At 36.3% G+C, this 16521-nt stretch overlaps 1 protein-coding gene across 1 annotated transcript in view; it reads left to right on the top strand.

Moving 5' to 3' along the window:
• ARAP2 (ArfGAP with RhoGAP domain, ankyrin repeat and PH domain 2) overlaps positions 1–16521 on the top strand; it is a 181820-nt gene that overhangs the window by 152589 nt on the left and 12710 nt on the right. Inside the window, exons 28-31 of the mRNA XM_080797715.1 lie at positions 2011–2150; positions 8375–8457; positions 9544–9579; positions 11475–11538. Coding sequence (XP_080653841.1) covers positions 2011–2150; positions 8375–8457; positions 9544–9579; positions 11475–11538 — 323 coding nt within the window. The remainder of the gene's footprint in view (positions 1–2010; positions 2151–8374; positions 8458–9543; positions 9580–11474; positions 11539–16521) is intronic.

The raw sequence follows: 16521 nt of genomic DNA, 5'->3' as shown, positions 1-16521 counted from the left end.
ATGTAACTCACTGTCTCCAAAATTGTCTATTACTAGAACCGAGTATATACCAGACCCTCAGTACTTTATGAAGAAATGAATGTTTTGATGTAATATGAATTTCACTGAATTGTTTTATGTTAATTTTTTTCTTGACCTTCCAGTTGTATTAAAATACATCATCTTTCTTTTCATTGGAAAAGTGATTTTTAATTTAAATAGAAGTTATTTAGCTGTAAAATATCATTTGAAATATTTTTCCATGGGATTGAATATTGAGTAATAATTGTTTGAGAAGACAAATTTTAGCAGTGCTTTTCAGATATTAAACTACCAATAAAGAAGCTATTTTAGTATGACAGTGTGATTAAAAGAGTGTTATCTGTGGCTAATACATGTATTGTGAAGACTATTGGGGTTTGCTAATTACATTTGTTTGCACATCTGTGCTTAGCATCAGGGATATGATTATTCCTGGGAATTTTTGCTTCCAGGTATCCGTGCCATGCTCATATTTGAGTATAATTATGAAGAACTTTTTCTATTTTTTGAACTTTCATTTCCTTATGCTGATTATAATTCTGAACCTCTGTGTATTAGTTGTCACATAAGTACAGGTTTTCCTCAAACAAAGGAAATGTTAGATTTAAGACTAAGAGTTCTTTCTAAAACCATTCAAGTTATTTTGTAAATTTCAGAAATAGTGCGTGAATATTTTGTATTCACATTGTTTTAAATTTCAGAAACCGTGCATAAATATTTAAGAATCATCACCTGACTAGCAGAAAAATGTTAAAGGTCCTGGTCTGATATAGTGTCCCACCCTACATCTTTTTGTGGTCATTATCTAATAGGAGGCCCACGATAATCTGCAGGATAGGTGTTACGACTTATTTTCCAGGATCCAGCAGATACTGATGTTTCCAATATCCAGCAGATATTGATACCATAATAACCATGTCATAGCTGTTTGACTTAGAGTTCCTTTTTTCCCTCCCATTGTTCTTCAGTTGCCAAGTAGGCAGTTGAATATTGTCTAGATTTTAAGGAGAAAGCTTTAGACTGGAGCTGTATTGATAAATTTATACAAGTGCAAATTTGGTGTTCTTTTTCTCTTTTTAAGATTTTATTTATTTATTTTAGATGGAGTGAAAGAGAGAGAGAGAGAGAACACAAAGAGGGGAGAGGCAGAGGGAGACGCAGGCTCTCCTGAGCAGGGAGCCTGATGTGGGACTAGATCATAGGATTCTGGCCAGGATCATGGCCTGAGCGGAAGGCCGACGCTTAACTGACTGAGCCATCCAGGTGTCCCCAAATTTGGTGTTCTCACCAAAATGTATTTTTATGGAATTGGTTGAGTGTTTCTAAGTGTGGGGCATGGCACTATTGCACATGAAATGTAGTTGTTGATAGATGCTCTACCTTAGCAGTTTTGCCTTTTTTACCCTTACCTGGTTCAGATATATAGGATTTTATTTAGTGCCCCAAGAATTCCTGGGTTCCTGAGTCAGAATTCTGGGAGAGGGTTCCATTTTTACCTCTGTATTTGCATTGTTCTTTCGAGAGCTGTTCAAAAGAAATATAATAAAGCCAATTATGTAATTTTCAATTATCTAGTAGCCCCATTAAAAGATCTAAAATAGATAAAATTAATTTTAGTAATATAGACTCATTATTTAAAATATAACTTGATCATGTAATCAATCTTATAAACTTATGATATTTTTACCTTTTTTTGGTAAGGTCTTTGAAATATGGCATGTATTTTATACTAATAACACACCTCAATTGAGATTAACCACATTTCAAGGGCTTATTAGCCAGTAGCCAATTGGACAGTGTAGGCAGGCCTTATAAGTAGATATGAATATCCTGACACATGGTGCTCCCAGAAATTAACCATCAGCTTCTTACTAATAAGAAGCAAGTTCCCATTTTATATTATCAAAATAAAAAATAGAAATGTTTTATATTATATTCCAAATAAGTGAAAATGTACTTAACTTACAAAAGCAATGTTGTACCTTACAGAGAGGAGGGCCCTGGAAAGTATCAAAGAAGGAATGTTGAAAATTAAAGAAGAACCGTCTAAAATACTATCTGGAAATAAGTTTCAAGACCGGTATTTTGTTTTACGAGATGGGTATCTCTTTCTCTACAAGGATTCAAAGGTAGTTGTATATTTAGTATTTGAACATGTATGCATGTTTGTGTAGGTATTAACATTTTCATTTCATACCCTGTCCATCCTCTCTCGGCAGTCAAGCCCTGTAGTAAACAGATCACACAGTCAGCTGATTTCTTGCAGCCTCTGAAGGTAACACTAATGCACGAAGTAATACAGTGAAGAACCTCATGTTGCCTTTCTGAGTACCTCTCATTTTTTAGTGCAGAGAAGTCCTTAAAGAAAAGTCTAATATGTGTTACATAAGCTGTATTTAAATCAGCATCTTCATCAATAAAATTAAAAGCCATCAGAAAAGATGAAATCTTACCATTTACGTGGATGGAACTGGAGGGTATTATGTTGAGTGAAATAAGTCAATCAGAGAACGACAGTTATCATTTGGTTTCACTCATACGTGGAATATAAGAAACAGCATAGAAGATTATAGGGGAAGGAAGGGAAAACTGGGAAGAAGTCAGGAAGAAAAACCATGAGAGGCTCTTAACATAGGAAACAAACTGAGGGCTGCAGAAGGGGAGGTGGGTAGGGGCATGGGGTAACTGCATAACTGGCTTTAAGGAGGGCACATGATGCGATGAGCACTGGGTGTTACGTGCAGCTGATGAATTACTGAACTCTATATCTGAAACCAATAATGTACTATATATTGGATAATTGAATTTAATAAAAAAGAGAATGTTATGCCCTGAGGCAAAAATGGCTTGACTTTAGCTAATGGAAATTAATTAAATGTGGAATAAAAAGGCAAAAACCAAATAATAAAATAAATTTGATTAATTATTTCCTATATGGTTGAATGAATTGACTCATGTAATATCATATTTATCAACAGAATATTACTGATATATCCCTGTAAGTTTGAATTTTCAAAAGCTTTTGTTAAGGACTTGTGGAATGGAGAGGAGATAAAGAAATGAAAAAGGAAATAGATAAATTTATGGAATTATAAGAATATTGATTAGTAGCGAAAATCTCTAATCCACTAAATTGGTTGTGTGAATAATAACTTAAGCTCTCAACCTCAATTTCTTGAATCTGTAATATGATGATGATAGTATGAATCCTGAGTGCCACATTATTTTATTGCTTAGTTAAGAGTATATGTTCTTTTAAGTCATGAAACATTACATATAATAACATGCATGTAATATGAAACACTATATAGTCATAGCTTAGTATTATATATTGGTAATAGCAGCATGCTCAACAAGACTTTATGAAGAATGTCAATGGGCAAGTCCCAGACAGAAAAAAATAAATTCATAGTATATATATATCTGAGAAAGGACTCATACCTAGAATATGAAGAACAAATCAACAAAAAAACGACACAATGAAAACTGGGATGCAGTCCTGAACAGACACTACATGAAAGAAGATGGAGGTATAACCAATAAACCATTGATCTAAACACACTCGACCTAATAGTCCCCAGGGGCATGCAGATTGAAACCACACAATAATATTTTATACCCACTGGTATGACTAAGGATCTTGATTAACTAAAATCATCCTAAATTGCTAGTGGAAGCATAAGATCACACAATCACTGTGTAGAACTGTTTGGTAGTTTTAAAAAATAAAGTTATTCATACGTCTAACCCATGATCCAGGAATTGATTCCTAGTATTCTGTCCACAAAGCAGTTGTTCCAGAATGTTCATAAGCAGCTTTACTCATAAAAGCTAAAACCTAGAAACATTCCAAATGATTCATCATCAATAAAAGAATGATATATTCATACTCTAGAATATTACTGGACAGTAAAAATGAATACCAATGAATATGGATGAACATGGATGAATCTTTGAGTCCTTGTTGAGCAAAAGCAGCTTGATACAAAGTAGCATCATATGAGTTTGCCCATAAAAATCTAGGAACAGGCAAAACCATTTATGATGAAAGAAGTCAGTAAGTGTCTGCCTGGGGTGTGGAAAAAGGTTGCTGCAGAAGCAGGACGATGGAGTCAGTAGGAATCTTTCTAGGATGAGAGAAATAAATGTTCTCTCTCCAGTTCTGGGTGGTGATTACAAGGCTGTAAGCAGTAACATCTCTACTTCCTTGAGTTTCAAATAACACCTACATAATAATTTAAACGTAGAATGACAACAGGATCTAAAGAAAGACACACAGGATCTGTGTGGTGCTTTGCTGTGATCTGTTGTGGAGATGTACAAACACAGACCAGAGTAGTTCTGTCTGTGAATATGTTACGAAGAGTGGATTCATAGGCAGCTTTCCAAAGCTCTGTGCTCTCATTTTGTTATGGCTTCTGTTGAGCGCCTCACATGCTTTGACCGCTTTCCCTGTATGTTCCTCCAGCAGAGAGGCCTCCATGTGGGCATAAATAAATCTGAGTAGCATCCTTCCTTTGATTAGGACAGTGGACTGTCCAGGCAGGGGGCCTAACAAAACAGCACTGACTTCCTGCAGCCCTCATCTATGCAGAGAGCTATAGTAAACACTGTACTCACACTCTCACCTTATTATTCCATCTGGTGGACCCAGCAGGGAGTCTGTGTGCATATCAAATGGTTATTATTTATTATCACCCTGCAGTTTTTCTAGTAGATGAAGAGTGGAGTTTGCAGAAGTAAGGCACAGAAGAATTTGGGCCTATGTGAACTGAACACATCAGATTTTAAGGTTCATGAACTTTGGATTTGTGTTCATGAAAATAAATCCCGGATGTCACAGCTGATTATTCTAGCCATCTAGAACTGAATCTGATTGAATTTTCTTTGGTTTTCTTCAGTGGGTCACCCACTTTGATATTTGTTGGACAGATTTCCTTAATCCTTGCCCTTTTATATACATAATATGTTGGTTAAAGGGTCACTTTTGTAGTTGGATATCTGCTTAGGGTATTTAAAAATGAACCTGAACTTTTTGGTCCCACTGTGGAACCAAGACTTATATTGTGTAGCAACAGAAGGTTGCTAGAAATGAACAACTAGTAGTCAGTCGTTAGTAATAGCAGTGCTGCCATTATGGCAGCAACCAACATTCAGGCAGTTGCTCTATGAAAAGTAGAGTTCTATACATTTCACTTGTATTATCTCATTTTATCTTTATAATAACCCTGTGAAATTAGTACTATAATTATTCCCACTTTACAGATGAAGAAAGGAGCTTATCAAGATATTCTATAACTTGCCCAAGATCCCATAGTCAGTAAGCAACAGAGTGTTCATTCCCAAGTATTAGATTCCAAAGGCTCCATGCAGGGATTTACTAAACAAATAGTAATTTTGCATTATTTTAAGTTAGGGAATAAGTTTTTTTGTTTTGTTTTCTTTTGTTTTTGTTTTGTTTTTTATTTAGGTAGTACCAAAGATTCCCAAATATGACAATCCATACAATTCATTTTTTTATAGTGTTTTCCCCCAAGCTGATGTAAATTTAAAAATCTGCCACAGGAAGCTTATTCATGGACGGGTGATTTTTTTTTTTTTTTTTTCAGATGGATTGATTTTGTGACAGAGAGAATCTCATACCCTTTAACAGAATATGTTTTAGGAATTTTTATGTTTTTGAAAGGTTGAATCTGCTCAGTCTAAGATAATTCATACAGTGACAGTATTGAGTTTGTCTTAAAGAGTGTTTTTTTCTTTTTTGACATTTGAAATACTTCCTTTTCTCAGCTTTATTGAGGTGTAATTGACAAAAAAAGTATATATTTACATTGTACAAGGTGATGTTTTGATACATTCATTACACATTGTGAAATGATCACTGCAGTCAAACTAATTAACATATCCATTACCTCACATAGTTATCGGTTGGCACTCTGTGTGTGTTGGGGGGAGTGGTAAGATTTAACATATACTCTCTTAGCGAACTTCAGGTATGCAGTACAATATTAAGTATAGTCATCATGCTGTACCTTAACTCTCTAGGACACTCATTCAGCATAACTGAAATTTTATATGCTTTGACCAGCATCTCTCCATTTCCCCTGCCCCCAAGCCCTGACAACAACCATTCTGCTTTCTGCTATGATTTCGACTTTTTTAGATTCCATATGTAAGTGAGATACACTATTTGTCAGACAGTGCTTTTTAGGGACACTGAACCCATTTTGTTTTTATAACAGTGAGATCAGGTTATGGCATTATAATTATTGTGCTTAAAAATTGTATTTGTACATCTGTCAGAATAAATTAATGCAACTGATACTTTAATTTGCACATTCAGGCAAGCAGAGGAGACTCAACTTATGGTTTTCCTTCAACTACCATTATTTTCAACACATGATTTTATACGATTGTTTTGTTTTTCATGTTGCTGCTCTGTCCCTTTTAATATTGATGGTAGAGTCATTGACAATGTTAACATTTCCAATTATTTTACAGTAAATAAGCAATAGTGAAAATCTCCTAACTTATTTGAATAAACATTGGGCTCTGGTTTTGACAGTTGCCATTAATATATGTGTGACTGTATATATTTAGAAAATGATTTACCGAGAATGAAGTGGAAATTACAAATTGAAAAGTATATTTAAAAAGACTAGGTGTTAATTAGAGATAATTTATGAATGCTCATTAACAACAAATTAGGGTAATACACAGGGGAAGATATATTTTGTTTTGAGTTTTCCCTGCATAGAAAATGTTAATTAAAATGTTTTCAGACTTAATTTACATAAAAGGTGAGATGTTTCAAAGAATATCACCGTTATACTGTTAATGGTGTGAAAAAAACAAGTGGCTAAGGGAGGGGTCGTTAAAAGTTGCATGCACTAATAAGCAGACTCCTTTTAGGAGCAAGAATAATTTTTTAAGCACACTAATTTAATTGGCTTAGTTAAAAACTTTATTTTGAATTATAGTGCCTGAAGTAACACATTAGAGACTTCCTAACAGTCTAGTATATTGAACTTTCTGAAGAAATTCTCCAGAAAATACACATACCAAAAGAGAGAATTGTAATAAACCAACAGTAAAGTTATCTTGCCAAATGAGATTTCTTTTTATAGAACTTTCCATTAGTGTCCTTACAGTTCTACTTTATGCATATTCAGTTTTAAGACAGAAACTTAAAAAAGCTTTTTTTCCACCACTGCTGCTTTCTTCTCAAATTCTGTCATTAGTGTTCGTTTTGGACAGACTATATGGTGTAAAGTAATGAGCCTGCATGTCAGGAGTGGCTTGAGAATCTCTTGTATGACTTTAGACCTTCTATTGCCAAAAGTACATCAAAATGTAGGTAGTCTTAGAATTATGAAGTCCTGTTATAAATGCAGACTACCTGCTTCAGCACTGTTTGTCTCATCCTGAACTGTGCAAATCCTGTTGTTCTGCCTCTCACCTCACCTTACCTGGCCACCTCCCTCAGGATTGAGTCCCAGGGAATCGCCGTCTCAGCCAGGACGAGGGCTGTTCACCTCAGCTGTGGTCTGATGTCCTCTCCGACAGGTGTGGCCGGGAGGTGCCACTAACTGTGGATATGGGGAAAGCATGTGTTAATAATCATTTCCAAGGTTGTTACCTTTATAAAATTATTTCAGGTTATCCAAGGATCGATAATCAAATGTGTGTGGTTTGGTATAAGTTTTAAAATTAGAGTATAATGATTCAAGTTTTACCTGACGTTCTATGTTCCAAGATTTTTTAAAAATATTAGTTACAGATAAATATGTCAGGATGTATATGTAGAATAGATCATTGACCCAGAATAAATGTAAATTTTTAATAGTCTACTTACATTAATTATTTGTTTAAAATGTTATTAATATGGATACTTGAGATAGTTCAATATATACCCATAAAAGTTCCTAGTATGGAATCCACCATTTGGCAACAAAACTTAACATGAAGGTAGTTGTCTTAGTTACATGAATACTGGGTGCTGTCCCAGACAACACTGAAGGAATTACATAATATTGACATTATTCTATTTTTCAAATATGAGGAAAAAATGAAAAATTGTCAGTTCTGATTTATATCTGGTTCCAGGTGTCTTGAATAAAAAATTATTGTGTCTGTGTATACATGTACACACATACATAAACATGCATGTATATTCAAAATTTTCTATTTAATTTTATAACATTGTAATCAGAATAATCTTCGTGTACTAAAAACTTAGTATAATATCCATAAAACACTGGAGAAACTGATTCTGAATCCAGTCATTAACACTCAAAATTTAAAGATATTTTTAAAGTCTGTTTAATTACAAATCATTTTGTTTTCCTTACAGAGTAGTAAATATGACAAAATGTTTTCTCTTGGTTCACTGAAGTTTTATCTTGGAGTGAAAAAGAAAATGAAGCCTCCAACAAGGTAAAGTTCGAAAGGGAAGGGTTTTTGAAAAGTGAACGTTTTAGGAATATGTATCTATGCAAGGATTTGGAGGTCAGAGACATTAATCAAGCTTTTTATAAGTTAAGCTACAGACAAAATCTTTGAGCTGCCACAGACATAGCAGGAGACCTGTTACAGATTGCGGGAACTTCTGTGGGCAGATAAAAAAGCGTAATATTCCCACTAAAGTCACATTCCTTGGTGATGGCATCTCTGTTGTGTAAAACAAGAAATCCCCAGAAGGCCCTGTCTATCCAAAAACACCTGGGGTTTTTCCACATTCCATTCCTTGATCAGTCTCCACAGCCTGGGGACATAAGGAATGTTCCAGCCAGTGCTACATACAGGAAAATAGCCTCTTGATGCCTGGCTGTGTAATTTGCCTTTTTTTTTTTTTTTTTTGCCAAATTTGATAGTAAACCCACTAGCACCCAGGCAGTGAAGAGAAAAGTAGACTCTCTAATATATTGTCCTCCTCTTCAACATTTGAATCATGCCAGCATGTGGTTTATGCCATACTTTCTAATCACAGATTGATGTGATTAGCTAATTAGTGTTTTCACAAATACTTACAAAACATTTTCATGAACTGTTAGATACTTACTTTGGGTTTCTATTACTGAAAATTTTTCTCATTTTTACCTATGTGCTTTATTTGTAGACCCAGCACATACACCTGTGTTGCTGTTGACACATTATTTAATTTCCCGCAATATCAGTAGGAGAAGGTTTATATCTTGTTTTGGCTGTTTTCCTAGATATCTATCCTTCCTCAGCCAAGAGTATCTTCTGAGAGATTTCCTTCACTTTCCCATGATGTCATAAGATCCCTTCCCTCCCTCTTCCTTGAGCATATTTAAATTTGTAGCCAAACCCTTCTTTTATCATTCACCTCTAGATCAGTCATATCCATTGAATCATGATGGGTGGGTTTTTCTGTTCTGTTATACATTGCCACCATTGAGTACCTGCTCCTTAATATCTAATAATCCTGTTTTTGGTTTTGTATGATTTCTCTTTTTTAATATGTGTGTGTTTGTTTGTTTTTTTCCCCATGTAATGTAGTTGGGGATTGACAGCGTATTCCGAAAAACATCACTGGTAAGTTAACAGCTGGCAGTTTTGGGATTTGATATATCAATAACTTTAGTAAACAAATAATGTTATTGGCAGATAGAACTATATTCAGGATATATTTCACCAAAGTGAAGTTAAAATTTTTTTTAAATACTTTGAGAAGAAGAAAATAGATTTGCTTTAAGATTTAGGTCCATTTCAATCCCAGGTGTCCTACTTGCTAGTGCCCTCCTAAGAGAAACTACGTCTGATTTCTCCCTACTTATTATGTGAGTGTGGGATAAGCAGGCAGAATTCAGTTTTATATAAAGGATAAGAACTAGCCAAAACTTTGTATAAAAAAAAAAAATCTTGGCCTCAAACCTTTTCTTTGCAAATATGTACTTTTTTACATTGATGTCACAGGACCTAGCTGGTCTCCCTAGAGATTGTACTATATGTCTCTTCCTCCCACCTTAGCTGCATCTAACCAACCACTAAACCATATGGGATCTGCCTCTTAATTTTCTCTCTGATCAGGCCATGCCTTCATCTGTGTGGGTTATTCCAGTTATCCTAGATGCTCTTTATGCATCTAATTTTACTTTTTTTTTCTAGAATATTCTCTATCCAGCCACCGAAGGGGCTTCCTAAGATGCATTGTGTTTCTTTCCTGCATTAACTGTCTTCAGAACGATAAAGTGCAGGATTGTTGGCACAACACACAAGGCCCTTTAATATGAGGCTCCACCAGCCTTGTCTCCCATGGCTTCCTTCTTTTTATTTTTTATTTTTTTGGCTTAAGGATAAAACAGCAATCTATCTTTAATTCATAGTACATTCCTTGTTCCTTCATCTTTCCATGTTAACGTCTGTTGTCCCTTTACTGAGCCTTCTTCCACACTATATGTTGCTCCCATCCTCTTCCTGCTGATGTGGTGGACTCAACTGTCATTCTTCTTTCAAACTATAACTCACATGCCCCAAAAGTCTTATCAGTTAACTCTCACCTCTAATCATTACTTATTTCTTCTTGGTATCTGTAGTATTTTGCATACATGGGTGCTTAATTATAGAGAAGACCGGTTTTTGGGACATGGTAATGGAAAGGGACAATACTTTTGTGAGAATCTAATGAAGGAAGCAAGAATTTTTTTTTACAAATTTCATTTTAACATTTTTATAATTGTTTTTCCTACAGGAATAAAAATACATAATTACCTTGAAATGTCCATGTCTAACATCACTTACAGAATTTTCCTTTTGTAAGAATTCTTTAGTGCATCCCCAAGTATGCTCTTTCTTTCTGTTCAACTTGACTTTCTCTTTTTCTCACTGTGTTCTAATTTATTTGTTTACGTGCCTAGCTCCTCTGATAGACTAGGTGAACCTTGAGGGCAAGATCTCTGTTTTATGCAGGTTTTTAATAAAAGGTTACTGAATCAGTGTTATTGAACATGCTGTAGTAGTTTTTTATTTAGTTCATTTTTCACGAGTCTTATGGGTATTAATGTTTATAATCCTAATGATGGAGACTGTCTAAGCCTTTTTTAAAAGTCTGCTCTTAAGAAAATGTGCACATATTTTTCTTCTTAGGCTCAGAGTTTCTGGGGAAAAAGATGTTTTACATCATGTACCTGAAAAAGGAAATGACGGTGGCCTTTCTGCCTTTCCACAAATATTGCTGATCATTTTTCAGCAGTTCCCAAAGCCTGTAGCTGTATTTTGTTTAAACTAGCATATTTTATTATTATTTTGTTATTGTACATTTAACAGAAGCCTAAAGCAACTTGTACTGAAATACTTCCATTTTGATTGTATTAAGTCTTGAATCAGGAGAAATCCAAAGAGGTCTCCGATCACTTAATAAACAAACAAATACACGGGAGAACACTCTGCTGTCTTTCTGAATTATGTATTCGATAAACCTTATTTTACAGGCACATTTGTTGTGATAGTCCACAAACTCAGATGGAGTGGATGGCCAATGTCTTCATTGCCCAGGTATGATCTCTGTCTCAGCTCTCCGACAACGTATAACCACTGCTCATAGGAAATGTTAATGTGAGGTACAAGCATTTTTAATGAGTTTCATGTGTATGCTTTGGTTTTCTCATTTATGTATTTTTTAAATATATGAGAATCCAGATACACCCATTCCTCTTTGAAGGAAAGCTTACTCTCTTTGTTGAGGCTTCCTTTCTGGCACTCCAGCTACTCCTTACCTCAGGAGAGGTGCACAGCTTCAAGATGGTGGTGTGTTGGGAAGAGGAGCTTGTTTTACCGGAGTCCCGCATTCATCTTCCTTTAGAAAAGCATGTTGTTTTCCTTCTTGTCCTCCCTATGGCCACCTACTCCCCCGCTCCCCACCCTAGCCTTTCCAGAAATAAGGACAGGAGCCTACATTCCTTTAATACTTACTGCGTGCTGGATTCTTCAGAAGTGTTAACTCCTGCATTCTTTGCAACAAACCATGCATGGCGTTGCTTGTCGTTGAGGGAATAAAGGTATAAAGATTCTCTCACTTGCTGGGCACCTTACGTTTAGTTAGTGGTTTAAACCCAGGGATGCCAGAAGCTAATACCTATACTCAATTCCCCATTTAGTCACCTCCCTACAGGAGGACTGTGTCTTTGGGGGAAGGGTTAAATAGTCTCATTAATAGAGTTGGTTCCTCCTCCCACCTTGTCTGGCTGAATTCCCAGCAATGCTTCCCACAAGAGCATTGAAATTCACTGGTAACGATTAAGTTGCCACTCTTTATTACTGAGGATGTACTTCCCTGTTTCTCTTATAAGTGGGAAGTTAATTTACCCCCAAATCTGGCCCTTATTTGTTTTGAAAATCATTTTCTCTCTTAATTTATTAACCTTTCCAGTGGTTAATAAACCCTGCTCTTCTCAGTCTGATGCTACTGTTACTACCTGAAAACACAAAGACAGAAAAAGACTTAACTTTTTTAGACACTTTTCCTCTAATTTGTGACTTTTCAGAAATTCTGATATTTAACTCTTTAAAAAGAAAGCAAACTAGATTTGAAGTGTTTTAGTAAAATTGGAACCATAGAGTCAAAACTATTACAGTGTTTGTGGTGTAACTACATTGATTTTTTGTTTTTATAACTGAAGTCACTAGACTTGTTTAAAAATCAAAGCATAAGTAGAAATAGCCAGAAAGCAGAAGTTGCTCTCATGGCCAACTTCTTTCTCCTTGCCTCACTTATCCTTCATTGTCCTGGCCCTAGAGATTCAGCCCAGTTACTTTTCCTCTGCTCATTCCACTTCTTTGGATTAAGATAAACACAAAGGCCTTCTTAGATTTAAGGATTTAATGGCTCACCTCCATAGGGAGACAGATAGGAAACTAGCAGATGCTGATTTATACATGTTAACAAACACACACACACATACAGAGTAAGTCCTCCTTACAAGGAGTTCTTTAGGGTGTGCAGAATACTTTTCTAGTATCCATAGCCATCTGCACCCTGATTCAGAAGCCCTCTTGATTTTCATTTATGTGTCACATTCTCAGAGGAATTCTCCCGGATCTTCAGACCAGTCAGACCTTCAGACGGTCGGAACCCTGAACATTCTGTACACCAGGTGTATTTCTAATTAGAAAGCGTTGTGTGATTAGATTTTTCATATCTGCCTCTCCTACTAAAACGTAAACTCAGTGAGAAGAAGGGTTCTGTCAGTCTTACAAAACCTGTGTGGATACCTGCACCAGAGAACCCAATGCCACTTACAAAAGTACATGGAGCCCCACATCAGGCTCCCTGCTCTGCCGGGTCCTGTTTCTCCCTCTTCCTCTGCTTCTCCCCCTGCTTGTGTGCTCACTCTCTCTCTCAATAGTTATAAGATAAGAAAGGGGTGAGAACATAAATAATTTGACAGAATTTCAAATAGATATTAGTTTGACAAAAAGGAGAAGGAATGAATGTGACTGAGGGAAAGAAGGGCACTAACTAGGAAAGATTCTCAGGAAAATGCCTTTCTGAATAGCTGACAGGTGTGTTGAGACCTGTCTGAAATTAGGGAGCAAATCATGCAGGTATGCAGGAGTGGGAAGAGCATTCCAGTTACAGGGGCCAGCAAGTGCAAGGTCCTGAGATGTGGTCACAACCTTCGTTCCATGAACATCCTGAAGGGCTGTGTTGTGGGAAGATGTAAAAGATGAGGAAGGCACTAAACAGATCATATAATCCCAGTTTAGGAGTGTGGGGAACAAGAGAAGGATTTGATCTGGTTTATATTAACTGAAGAAATAATAATTTAGTTTGTTGTGGGCACACTGTTGGGGGTCCAAGATGGCAGCAGGAAGAACAGCTGTGTGGAAGATGGCAGTTCCGGCTAGGGTGGTAGCAGTGGACATAGTGAGACATCAAGATTCAAGAGTGGTTGAAAGTGGAGCCAACAGAATTTACAGATTGATTGGCTACAATACTTTGAGAGGAGTACTAATCAAGGAAGAGTCCTAGGGTTTGTTTTTTGTTTTTGTTTGTTTGTTTGTTTAGCCTTGGGCAACTGGCAAATAGAAGTGATAAGATCAGAGATGCAGAAGAAAACTGAGAGTTCTGTTTCAGCCTATGAAATTGGAGATGCCTGTTAGACATACAAATAAATATTTATTTGAATAGCAGATTGGATGTATAGATCAAAAACTCAGACAAAGGGTACCTGGCTGGCTCAGTTAGAAGGACATGTGACTCTTGATCTCAGGGTTGTGAGTTCAAGCCCCACGTTGGGTGTAGAGATTATTTTAAAAAACAAATGCCCAGGTGAAAATTTGGGAATGCAGTGTAAATTGGGGGGAAGTCAGTATTCAGTTTGCATTGAAAGCTCTGGATTTGGGGTAGATAGGCGAATCTAAAATGAACGGGGAGTATGGTGTAGGAAGAGAAAGAAAGAAAAGGATGGAAGAATAAGCCCTGGGACATTCCAAACTCTAAAGGTCAAGCAGAAGAGAAAAAAAAAAAAAGAAAGAAAGAAATGCGAAGTGTTGAGAGGAAGAAAAAAACAGATGACTGGTATAGAAAATCCCACCAAGGAATTTGCTATGCAGATAAATGAGGCTGTGTGGTTAGAGAAAAAGAGGAGGTCAGGGTAGGTTTTGGGGTTTCAATTTATATGTCCTTAAGATGGAAAGGTATATACTTTCAATATACACTAATAGAGAAAATTCAGTAATTCGAAGAAAAGATTGAAGAGGAAAGTGATTTTTTTTTCCTTCTAAGTTTTTATTTAAATTCAAGTTAGTTAACATATCGTGTATCATTAGTTTCAGGAGTAAAATGTAGTGATTCATCTCTTACATACCCCACATACAGTGGGCTCATCACAAATGCCCTCCTTAATGCCCATTGCTGTTTTACCCATACCCCCACCCTCCATCAACCCTCAGTTTGTCCTCTGTAGTTAAGATTCTCTTATGGTTTGCCTCCCTCTCTGTTTTTATCTTATTTTATTTAAAAAAAAAATTATTTTTTTATTTTTTTATTTATTTGACAGACAGATCACAAGTAGGCAGAGAGGGAGGCAGGGAGAGAGAGAGAGGAAGAAGCAGACTCCCTGCTGAGCAGAGAGCCTGATGCAGGGCTCGATCCCAGGACCCTGGGATCATGACCTAAGCTGAAGGCAGAGGCTTTAACCCACTGAGCCACCCAGGCACCCCTCTTATTTTATTTTGAGGAAGGCGATTATCAGACCAGCAGGGGCCCTGAGCAGACACGAAGCAATGTGAACAGTGCACATTTCTTCATCATTGCTGAAAAAAATGGTTATACACCAGAGTGTCAGACCTTGACTGTGTATTATAGTCCATTGAGCACTTATGACTGAAGAAAAGTTATTTGTAATCAGAGTAATTATTGGGAAGAGAAGGAAGCCTCACTTATATGGCTAAAAGATGCAGGGAGAGTTGTATATTTCATGGCGGGAAAGTGAAATTCTTCAGTGATTACTAGTAATGTTTAAAATTAAATCAGTGAGATCACTTTCAGTGAGTTAGGGCGGGATATTGAAAGTATAGGAGCAGAGGAAAGGTGAGAAATAATCTTCAGAGAGTGAGAAAGACGATTGTCCTGTAGTAGAACTTCAACTTAATGCTGAGCTCTTGCCTGACTTTTAAGGTTAAATTTAAAGTGAGATAAATCTATAGAGTAACCATCTTTTTTTCTTTCTTCATCAATTTGTAGGCACCCATAGAGTAAGTAGAATTGGGTTTAACTAGGTTAGGGGCTCTGCCAGGCAAGTATGATGAAAGGAGAAGGAGCACAGGAATTGAAGATATTGATAAGCACGTGAGCATACTTAATGACTATGAAACCTATGACAGGCTATCAAGGAAGTGGAGGAAGATGTGGAAAGTAGAATGATGGTAGAGAATAGATTGGAGGTCTCAAGGAGTCCAAAGAAGTGAATGAAACTAAATTGTTAGCTGGAAAGGTAAGAGGTCAAGCTCAGAAAGAATAAGAGGCAAACTCAAATCCTTACAGCATTTTTCACAATTGCAAAGGTATAAAAATGACCTTGGATCATGTCTAATGACCTAAGTCCAAGGATGAATGGATAAAGAAAGTGCACACACAACTAAACATTATTCATCCTTAAATAAGAAAGAACTCTTGTCATCTGTGACGACACGGGTGAACATGGAGGGCAATATGCTGAGTGAAATAAGCCACACAAACAAAGATTGCTGTATTCTATGTGGGATCTAAAAATAAAAGTCGAACTCCTAGAAACAGTGGAAAAGGGGTTGCTGGGTAGGTAGGGGAAACAGGGAAAGGTTGGCAAAAGGGTAAAAACTTTCAGCTGTAAGATGAACAGGGTTTGAGGAGCTCATGTAGAACATGGTCACTGTTGAGATAGTTGATAATACTATACTGTATCATTGAAATTTGTTAAGAGTAGCACTTAAATGTTCTCACCAAAATAGATAATAGATGTCTTAATTGACTGGATGGAGGAGAATCCTTTCACAGTG

The sequence above is a fragment of the Martes martes genome, assembly GCF_963455335.1.
Source record: "Martes martes genome assembly, chromosome: 2".
Classification (NCBI taxonomy): Eukaryota; Metazoa; Chordata; class Mammalia; order Carnivora; family Mustelidae; genus Martes; species Martes martes.
The sequence above is the reverse complement of the archived record's forward strand: the minus strand, read 5'-3'. Positions and strand labels throughout refer to the sequence as shown.